The 11,659-nt window shown below is 41.1% G+C and overlaps 1 protein-coding gene across 1 annotated transcript; it reads right to left on the bottom strand.

Moving 5' to 3' along the window:
* Nucleotides 1-6,121: 6,121 nt before the first annotated feature.
* Nucleotides 6,122-7,580, bottom strand: LOC123868346 (neural retina-specific leucine zipper protein-like). Its single transcript, XM_045910836.1, has one exon. The coding sequence runs from the start codon at nt 7,467-7,469 to the stop codon at nt 6,558-6,560; it is 912 nt and encodes a 303-aa protein (XP_045766792.1). The 5' UTR covers nt 7,470-7,580; the 3' UTR covers nt 6,122-6,557.
* Between the last annotated feature and the right edge of the window lie 4,079 nt (nt 7,581-11,659).

The raw sequence follows: 11,659 nt of genomic DNA, 5'->3' as shown, positions 1-11,659 counted from the left end.
ATGCTTTCTGAGTTGTGGTAAATAGTCTTGACATAATATGAGGAGGTGCACAAACAGCATACGTGAAATTGTCCTAGGTACCTACATGAAATCCCGAAATAAATACATTTTATTTCATAATTGTATCTAGAACTGAAACAGACTACTTATACCTACAGGTTTTATACCTAGTAGGTACCTACCTAGCTAACTTGCCCTAAGTGAGATCATCATTAAGCATGTAGAAGTAGGTAAGTAGTACCAACCTGGGAACCTACTTACTGACTGTCTAAACTTTTTTATCTGTACTTAACTACCTATAGGTAGATAGGTAGGTACGGCGGTATCCTCCTACTTGGCCTAAAAATTAACCTGAACAGAAAAGTACCTATAGGAAAAATAATAATAATTTAGACGTATTATATGTTCTACAAATACCTAATCATATTATCTACCTAAGTAAGTAGATATCTACTATTTTTTTGGTTTAATGTGTTACGTCTGGCACACTCTTTTCTAAACCATAGGTATCCCAGGAAACCAGGCTAACTTTGTACAATGGTATGATTATAATTAATAAAGATTATAAGATATTTTTATGTCCATTCATTGCAGCCCAATAAAATTGAATAATTGTGTCATTTATTAAAATGATGTATAGCAACAAAATGGGCCATTCCGCCGCCGGACCGCAGTAACAACGCCCATAATTCTCCTCGACTTCATTAACAGCCTTCCATTTCCATGACAGCCTGACTTACGTACAACTACAGCTTAGCGTTCTGTAGATAAGAAGAGAGCATGGACATGAACCGAAAGGCTTTACAAAAAATGCACCCACTCGATATAAGTAAATGGAAATTTAGACTTTAAAACAAAGCAGTTACGGTACACGCATTTTCTTTCAGACTGAAAAGCTGATTGCGTTCAGAATTTAATAGGCGGCGTAGAGTTCCTCTCGCTCTGGCGGGGCGTGGCGCTCGAGGACACGCCCCGTCGCCCCCACCGCAGCCTTTCTCTACAAGATTGCTATGAATAGACTGGTACATACAAATGTATGTAACTGACATACCATACTACATTATAGAGGCTGTAAGCTTCGGTGAATTAAAGATAATATCGTAGTTATTGAAAAGCGCACAAGGGCTTCGAGCTTTCGTTTTTTGGTGACACACGCTTTTTCCTATTGCCTAAGTAGGTACTCCAAGGAAGTTGGAATACTTACTAAATATCTTTTAAAAAAATACACTAGTCCCGTATTTTTTGTGTAAGATTTAAATAATATTTTCATTAAATAGTGGGAACCTACTTACAAAAGGATATTTCTATCAAGCGAGAAAAATGTATAAGTTTTTACTTTTGTTATCTATTCTACAAATATTCGAAACGCACGAAACTGTAGCCGCCATGATAAATTCCGTCTGTGATGTCACATGGATTGTACTTACTTACCTAGTTGTAATGTACCCAAGTAACTATATCACAAAGACAATGCCGCTGTTTACAAACCTGTGCAACGTCACGACAGCTCATGAGTCTAAACAAAACGGGCGGCGGCTAGACTGAACTCATAAAAACTATAAGTAGTTTTCAAAACATAAATATACCTACCTTCAACTTATGACTGACGTCAATTATAGTTCAAACAAGTCTCTATGCATCCATACGCATCACAACAAAGTTCAGCGCTGACGGTACGTCCTGTGCTCATACATTTTCCGGCGCCTGAAGCCGATGCCACTCGCATTTTCAGTACTTAGGTCCCACCGTCGTCACCACTGCGTCGTGGTCCTAGTTGCAACTCTTGCGCCTCTTGCGGGTCGTCTCGGGGTAAAAATAGGCCATCAACTAAAGGTTGTTTTACATAGGAGCGACATGTGACAACGCCGCATGCTATAAGTAAATGGAAACATTAATATGCGGCAGTGTTCCTATCTAAGTATTTTATATTTCGACTAGCCGATGCCCACGACTTCGCCCGCGTGGATTTAGGTTTTTCGAAATCCCGTGGGAACTCTTTGATTTTCCAGGATAAAAAGTAGCCTATGTGCTAATCCAGGATATTATCTATCTCCATTCCAAATTTCAACCAAATCCGTCCAGTAGTTTTTGCGTGAAGGAGTAACAAACAAACATACACACACACACACACACACACACACACACACACACATACAAACTTTCGCTTTATAATATTAGTGTGATGATTTTACGTCAGAACAAAGTGTTGTTGACAGAGATAAACGCCAGAATAGCAAAGTGGTGCTATTCTGGCGTTTATCTATCTCTACACAGTACACAGATTGTGGCTAATTCTGTTGTGCACCATACAAACTAAACTAAAATGGCAGGACTAAATCTAATACTATCACTTTCACAATGTTCCCTGCAGAAAAGTGCACTGCAGTTAGACTGAGATCTACCTAATATAGAGAGAACTTTAACTTTTTAAAACAAGACAGCGTTATACCGCTGGCATAGATCTCTCTCGTTTTAACTGAAACTAAAGTCTAAGCAAAGTCAAATTGCGCTTTGTAGATTTCAACCTTAGATCTGTCGATTTAATTTAGTTTAGAGATTGTGCACAATGAAATTAAGCCACATAACATAGATCTAGACCTCTATTGTCTCAACGTGTAGAGGTAGCTTTAAAGCATTACAATGTCATCTGCAATATTATTATCGGAGAACTTGACGCCTCGTAATTCTTAATAACAAGCAGTATTAGATTACAATTCGTTAGAAACTTGCTTGCAATCGTATTGCGGCAACAATGTTGGTTTCCTGTTTATTTTCACATGCAATGGGTAAGTATATTATAATTTGATATCTCGATTCATAATACCTACCTACTTGTTTATCATTACATCCATGTTTTAATACCTATTATTGTAATAATGATGTAAGACGACTCGAAATGGGTAATACAAGCTAATATTGAATATTTGGGGCTCATTTTTAATACATATGTTACCGTGTCATACCTAATAAGTTTTTAATTCATGAAAATTCTTTTTTTTACATGCCTTACTTATGCTACAGACCACAGGGTCTAAAAACTTATCTCAAGAGATATCTAGTTGCAAGAGCAAATAAATCTGTTGATTACGCTGGGTAAGCAACGTTAATCCAAGTAAGTAGGTGGTTGAGTTTGAAGGTCAAAGTCCTTTTAGTTTCGATTTATAACGTTGTTTTAGTTTATTGCATCCCAAGTAGGTAACTATTCCCCGACTCAGAGTGAATTCGTAACTGAAACGATGGTGCCACCGCATTACTATTCCAAGAAAACCTTTAGATTAATGGAAAGTGATCAATATCCTCAGCACTGAAGTAACGACTCAGAGAAAAAGTAAGGCTTCAGTTATATTATATCCGTCTTCAGCCTACAAATCTTTAAGTAGGTAGATCTTGGTGGGCCGCTAAGTACCATATTTTGTATTATTTAGGTACCTACTTACTATGTAGGTACTTACCAGCAACCAAAACAGTCAAAGTCTAGAGTCGACACCGTGAACAAGTAGGTAGGTAATCATAATGTGGGGCGCCCCCAGCAAGATGAACCGATGATATATGCACCTACCTAAAAAGGGTGGCGGAAGCGGCTGGATGAAGAAGGCTGAGGACCGGGTGAGGTGGAGCTCATCGGGAAAGGCCTATGTTTAGCAGTGGACGTCCAAAGGCTGACATGGCGATTATACTACGTGATGAACCATAACAGTTCATCCACGTAGGTAGGTAGGTACCTACTAGCTGTGACTATCTTTTTATTCAGATACAAGTTAGCCCTTGACTGCAATCTCACCTGGTGCAAAGTGATGATGCAGACTAAGATGGAAGTGGGCTAAACTGGAAGCGGTATGAAAGTTTTCATTAAACCTATACCCCTTTAGTTTCTACACGGCATCGTACCGGAATGCTAAATCGCTTGACGGCACGGCTTCGCCCGTAGGGTGACAACTAGCCACGGTCGAAGGCTCCCACCAGACCAGATCAGAGATTTAAAACATATAAAATTCCAAACCCGTGCCGGGAATCGAACCCGGGACATCCCACTAAGAAGACCACAGCGCTTACCATTACGCCAGGGAGATCGACAGTACCAACTGCAACACTCCTGACGATTTTCGCATTTTTCAAGAAACGTTTTGGTGCCTGTTGAACTCGAGTAGTACTCAAATAAAAAGATCTTATATTATTACTGATACATTCAATCAATATTTTATCTAGAAAAGTGGTCTTTGCTTAGAAGTAGAGCAGCTGTTAGAAGTGCTATGTCGGCTGAAATTAAATCTGAAAAAAGCTGGCCACTCAAAATTGTACGTTATAAGTAGGTACTCTAAACAATACTCTGTTGGTATGTACAATTACCAATACACGATACTCACGACCTCATTAAAATTGCACTGTTGGGCAATCACTGTTTGTCGCCAACTTGCAATATTGCTCAATCACCTCCAATAAAAGTCATTGGTCTCATTTTCTTGCCACTGTATTTACGTAGGTAGGTAATATTTGTATCATACTTTAAATCAGCTATGTAATACCTTCTACATATAAAATGGAACTTTGTAATTTGGTTTTATAATGAGGAGATCCACTGTCCAGTGGCATGCACATTCGAAGCTATGGTGAGCATAAGTTAGATTAGTTATCTACTTATCTACCTATTTACTGACTGTCATAATAAAAATTAGCATTGAGCTATTTCAACATGGGTGAGTAGGGAGATCCGTAGAAGAATCAGAGTAACCGACATAGCGTCGGGAAGCTAAAGAGGTATAGAAGCTAAAGTGATAATGAGCAGGGCACATAGTTCGAAAAACCGCTAGACGTTGGAGTCCCAGGTGCTAGAGTGGTGCCCTCGCATCGGCAAGTGCAGCGTTGAAAGATCCCCACTAGGGGGCAGATGACATCAAACGAATCAGAGGGAGCTGCTGGATTCAGGAGGCGTGCGACCGTGGTATGTTGAAGTGGCTAATAGATACCTATGACCTGCAGTGAAAGTCTGTCGGTTGATAATGATGATGATGATGTGTGGGGTGTCCCCCACACTCTCGCTTGTCACATACCCTGTCCCCATCCTCTAATTGCCGCCTCGACTTGTCGCGTAGGTTGATAGGTAGGTACAGCCCGCTGACAGGCAGATGGACGGACAGCGGAGGCTTAGTAATAGGGTCCAGTTTGCGTTAGGTTAGGGTCCCTTTGGGTACGGATCTCTAAAATAATAAAGTTGTAGTGGAGTACAACATTTTTTTTAGTTCTACATTCTTCCTATTAGGTAAGTAGGCTTTGACTCACTTTGAGTTAAGTAAGTACTTACAAAGTAAATATTTGGTTTAGCTCAGTCAAGTTCAGTCAGCCAATCTGTCTGTCTGTATGCTGGCTTTTAACAGCCCATCCGTTTAATCGATTTTGATGTGGTAGGTACAGATATAGCTTGCATGCAGGGGAAGGGCAAAGTCTATTATTTATAAACAAAGATTTCCCACTGGGTTTTTAAACCCTTAAATCCACGTGGGCGAAGGCTTGCATCCCGGGGACAAACAACAAATTTCCGGGATAATAAAGTATAATTATCCCGGAAAATAAAAGCATTACCTTAAAGTACCTACCTAAATAAAAAATCGGTCAGAGTTCCAGTTCAAGTTCGAGTCAGACTAAGTATAACTCACCGAGTGTTTCGTACTTTGGAAGTTAAAAAAAGGTTGTTTTTAAAGGTTTTTGTACGGAGACTCTCTTAGGTACGTCTATTTTTTTAATTTTTATTATTTGCTGTTATAAGTAGAGGCTATATTACTTAGTTGCACGTAACTACTTATTTTTTGAAAACTCCAACTGGCTACCTATTATGATTGAAACTATTAGGTCCTACGACGGACAGACGGACAGACAGCGGAGGAGGTTTTGTATCTAATAGTGTCAACCCAGCTCTTTGGGTAGGGATCCCCAACAATTATCAAAATTAAATATAGCTTTGAATTGTAAATCAAAATTATATGTTATATAAATATAGGTTTTCTAGTTTAGAGAAACGTAGCAAAACTAGCTTACGTGTCGAATACAAAACCTTCTTTTTATAAGTCGGTAAAATATATTAATATAACCAGGGGCCTATTAATTGAGACAAAATAAAAAGAATAACAAAATGTTTGAGAATATTTTATTAGGAAAACAAAAATCCTAAAGTTAGGTAGGTAGTTAATATTATTCGTTAGATATTATATTATGTAACTATTTACAATTTATCGATTAATGAGTTGCATCATTTTAACTTATGTATAAATTTTAATAATACATAATATACTTTAACGAAGCTATGAATATACGACACAACCATACATTTAACACGGTGTTTGAATAGCCTTCTCGTTTAGAAGACACGGCTTCAATGTTCCACCATTAAAAAAACTATAAAACTGGAACTGATGATAATAATTAATTAATTTTCAAACTTAACAAAAGCACGAGCAGTCCGTCATCGCAGTCGCTCAATAGCGCTGCCAGGCGCACGCGGCGGAGGAGGCGGCGGAGGCAGCGGCGGCGGAGGCGGCGGCGGAGCGCGGCGCCGCGCCCTGCCGTCACAGCTCCGAGAAGAACTCCGGCGACGAGTGCGGCGTGGGCGGCGCGTGCCCCGCGTGCTGCGGCACGGCGTGCTCGCGCTCCACCAGCGACAGCCGCTGCTTGAGCACGTCGCACTCGTGCGTCACGCGCGCCACCTTCAGCTGCAGCAGGTGCACCTCGTTCTGGAGGGAGCGGTTCGCCAACTCGAGCTCTTGACGCTGCAGGAGCCTTTTACTTCGACAATTTTGAGCGTACCCTCGGTTTTTTAATGTTCGCCGTTTTTGTTTGAGCCGTGTCACGTCGTCTCGGGGGAACCCGTGCAATCTCTTGTTGAGCTCGCGGACGCTCAAGGTCATAAGCAAGTCGTCACTGATGAGGTCGTCTCCGCAGGACGAGGGCTGGTACGAGGGGTGCGGACCGCCGCGCGGCGATATGGCGGAGCACGAGCTGGGCGGGCGCATGCCGACTTGTTGGACATGATGGTCTTGTTCCCTCCACTCGCGTCTGTCCCAGTCTTCGTAGCTGCCACAAGGAACGGTGCGCATGTCGAGGGGTTCTCGCATATGAGGCAGCCAAACGATATCGTCGACGGGCGGAGCGCGACAAGGGCTGCGTCCTACGAGCGCGGGCGGCGTTTCTGGCGGCGTACTGGGATCTACTGCGATCGCTACGTGAGGCTGCGGATACGGGCCGGTGTCGGGCCATTGGCGGTAAGCGCGGGCACAGGCGGGTAAGGACTCTACGAGATCGCGCCAACCGCTCTTTAGCGGCTCGCGTTTCACGAGATTGTGATCTTCGAGATGATCCAGCTCAAAATTTTGAACGTACTCGTCGGCGAGTTGATCATCGTCAGTGTCGCGATGCGGCTGAGGCGTTAGAGTTTGCATGGCACCAGGCTGAGAGCCGTCCACGAGCGTGTGTTCTACCATGGAGCCGTACGGGGCGCGCGCCGGCCGGAAACTGACTGCCGCCACGACGCAGGGCGGCGCGAGACTCCGCCCTCCACTCCAATAACGTTATGCGACGCGCGCAACACTCGCTACAGCCTTTATCATTACTACCATAAGTTCGCTAACATCAAGACATCACAATACAAACACGGCACACATTTACAACTCAGCATATTATTACCTATATGAGACAACCTACATTTAGTGTGTAATAATAGCAATACATACTTACATTTAGGTAATTACCTGCCTACCTGCCTTGTACCTGTGAATATCGCAACATGGAAGGCAACATCTCGAGGAGTTCTTACCAGCAAAATAATACCTTCCACGCCATAGGTTCCTGCTAGGTAACTATCATGTACCTAATACTTACAGGAATACCTAGGTACGTATATCTCCCTTATAAGAAACAAGATCTAATACACAACAAAAAATGGTAGATAAGTAGCAATATTAAAAACCAGTTGATTGCAAGAAACATTGTTTATTATGGCAAAATAATAATAATCGATTTGTAGAATAATATAGTCTCTCTAATAAATAACGATTCATAATAATAAACCGTGGTCCGTGGCAGATAGGTGGCTAACATTAGAACAAAGTGATTTCACGCGTGGCTGAAGCCGGAGGGGTTAACAAGTCAGCGTAATCCCGAATCACATTTACCTAATCACCGACCTGCGCGCACTCTAAACATTTAACCCTTCCTTATTATCCGCAAATAATTGAAGCGATGCGCCCATTATTGTAACCACAACCGATATAATTAAAAGCCTATATGAACTGTAGTTAATTAAAGCCAAAATCTGAACGAAAATATAATGATTAGTGGTACCCACTTAGTACGTAGATTAAAATGACGATAGATGTCTTTAGCCTTTAAGGCTTTACACATCGCATTACTGATTTCGTTAGAATGGGGTAGGTCTGTAGGTAGGTTAATTTTTCCTGAAAATCATACAGAGTACCTAAAGTCGCATTCAGGGGGCGCAAGATCGTGGCGTGCAAAAGTCCCAACAAAAGACCGGTGTCCAGCTGTGGACGTCTATCGGTATATGATGATGATGATGATGACGATTATGATATAGAGGTACCTACCTATACTGCCTACCTAGGTACCTAGTACCTACCCACGTATCTGTACCTCGATAGCAAATAAAAGTCGAGACCTTGAAAAATCAAACCCAGAGCCGCTGTACTTATAAGAAGACACAGTAGCCCGATGCGACGCCTTTAATCTCGTGGTAAATGTCCCAGCATTACTATAATAGAGATCCCGGGTGGCTCATGACCGGTTACAGCACGATTTTTCTGTGTAGACCTTCGTCTATTTTCTTCGTCGAACCACTATATATTATAACAACTACAACAACATTCTGTGCCAGAGGTGCCTACTAGGCCGGGATTAAAACGTGCATCCGGCGATTCTCTAATCTTGCGGTGACGAACGACGATCGACGTGTTCTAGTATCACGGCTTTTCTTTTTTCCACTAAAAAACCCCGGCCAAGTGCGAGTCAGACTCGCGCACCGAGGTTTCCGTACTCGGGTATTTTTTCCGACATTTTGCTCGATAAATCAAAAACTATTATGCATAAAAATAAATAAAAGTCTGATTTAGAACGTACAAGTAAAGCCCTTTCATATGATACCCCACATGGTACAGTTATCTTACTTTGAAAATTGAAACACATTTTAATTTTTTTTTAATGATGTAACCACAAATTCGCGGTTTTCATATTTATTCCTGTACTTGTGCTATAAGACCTACCTACCTGCCAAATTTCATGATTCTAGGTCAACGGGAAGTACCTTATAGGTTTTCTTGACAGACACGACGGACGGACGGACGGACAGACAAACAGACAGACAGACAACAAAGTGATCCTATAAGGGTTCCGTTTTTCCTTTTAAGGTACAGAACCCTAAAAGTAAGACTTTTCTTACAATTTTCCGATAAAACATATCGATTAATATTTACCTAGTTTATACCTAGGTACGTACCTAGACGAGGTTTCGTTAGCGCTGCGGCAGTTGGCAGCGGCACGGAGTGCGAGTGCAGCGAACCGTGGGCTGACGGCGCTGTTTGCTCGCCACGGTCAACATTGTTAGCGGGGCGCTGCCGCAAATGTTATTACATGATTACCTACCGGGCGGCGTGCCCTTCTCACCTCCCGAACAACTAACAAGTAGGTAGGTACTGACACAGAATAGCTCTCTATTTGTTCTCGGTTTCCGCATTCTGTTAATTAGGCAGGGGCCTAGCAAAGAAAAATCTATTTTCATTGACATTTTCATTTCTAAATTCTGAAAAAGAAAAGAATAATTCAACATTTTCTTAGAATTCGTTGCCTAATTATATTATCATACGATTTGATATTTGAAGGTCTAACAGTGAGATAAAATCCAACACGTTATTCTTTCTGGTATAGTATTATCTCGTATTAAGCCGATAAATACATCGATGCGATAAATAAATTGGGGCATCCCTGAGAAGGGACATAGGCTGCTTTTGTCTCGGAAAATAATCCCACGGGATTTTAAAAACCTTAGTCCACACAGAAGAAATCCGCGGGCATCATCTATTTATTTGACGCAGAAATAGCTTGCATCCCACAAACAAATAGTAGGTTCTTTTAATTCCGGAAGATCAAAGAATTCCTACGATATTTTAAAAGAAACCGAAACTTACTGGGGCATCTGCATGTAGTACTTAGGTATTCAATAAAGGCCAACATCCATTACGAATAGATACTTAACCATTTTTAACTCCAGCCGCAAATAACGGATGCAACTCATCAGAGCCGGTCGACAATAGCAAAAATAATTTTAAAAATGCCCTCCCCTCGAGTGAAAATTAGAATCCCAAATGAGTTTTTTTCGTTGTATCTCTTGATGTCAAACAATAAAGCTCAAGCGTCACAGGTAGAGCGATAGCGCGTCGAGTGGCGGCTCCCGGCGGCGGGACACGTACCGCTCTATCGAAGCCTCTTCATCAATTGATCTGCCTCCCTCACTTCCTACCCGGACACTATGCCTGTCTTTTAACAAAGTTGAAAACTAAAACCCGACTGCGATCGTCTTAATAAACGTTGAAATATTATAGTAGGTAAAATTGTTTTTCTGTCACTTGGTATATTTCAATGTTGTAGTACACTTATATTCATGGTCTCCTCTTTCATTTGACATCCCACTCGATACAACAGCAAAAAAAAATTTTTGGAGACTCCACTTTTTTTGATGTAACATCTGTTAGGTCAATTATTTCGTATAAAATGTAGCCTATATCACCCGGACCTTTACAACGAATCAATTGACACCTCATTCATCAAAATCGACCCAGTAGTTGAGGCGATACGGTGGAACACACAGAATCTGGATACAAACATAGATACATACATAGACTGCTAAAATCATACCCTTCCTTTTGGTTTTGCCGCACTCGGGTAAAAATGGGATACAATTGAATTCAGTAAGGATGAATTCTGTTGTCCAAGATTACTTAAATTTAAGAGTAGGTAAGGAAAATTATAATATTTATAATCCACTTGCGCTTACATTGTATTAGCTAGCGAAATCTTGTAGTGATATGCACCGACCTTCGATTCAATCAGATTATCGTTCATTGGCTTGTGCACATGTCATATTGCCAAGTCAGAGGTTGCACGCTTAAGCAATTAAATGTTTACTAACACCACTTGATCAGGCTAACTTAAGAGTATTAACAACTTATAAATAGATAGATCTTTGCCTGATACATAATACTAACAATTAGTGTAAATTACAAATTTATAACACCCCCGACAAGTTACAGTAACTAGAAAAGAACTAATAACTTTCAAACGGCTGAACCGATTTTCTTGGATTATAGCTAAGAACACTCTCGATCAAGCCACCTTTCAAACAAAAAAAAAAAACAAAATTAAAATTGGTTCATTAGTTTAGGAGCTATGATGCCACAGCCAGATACACAGATACATACGTCAAACTTATAACACCCCTCTTTTTGGGTTGGGGGTTAAAAATTAACTGCTGAATTTTGAACTCACGAAAGGCCGTCTGTATTAGGTCCTAGGCCTTAGGCCTTAGGTCTTAGAGGCCACTTTTTCGTCAACAATTTTCTTGGCAGATTTAAAAATAGATAAAACACTTCTCACAGATGCAATG

The sequence above is a fragment of the Maniola jurtina genome, chromosome 1 (genome assembly GCF_905333055.1).
Source record: "Maniola jurtina chromosome 1, ilManJurt1.1, whole genome shotgun sequence".
Lineage (NCBI taxonomy): Eukaryota > Metazoa > Arthropoda > Insecta > Lepidoptera > Nymphalidae > Maniola > Maniola jurtina.
The sequence above is the reverse complement of the archived record's forward strand: the minus strand, read 5'-3'. Positions and strand labels throughout refer to the sequence as shown.

What these genes read in the sequence shown, in the direction of transcription:
- LOC123868346 (XM_045910836.1), bottom strand. Translation starts at nt 7,469, where the DNA reads ATGGTAGAACACACGCTCGTGGACGGCTCTCAGCCTGGTGCCATGCAA.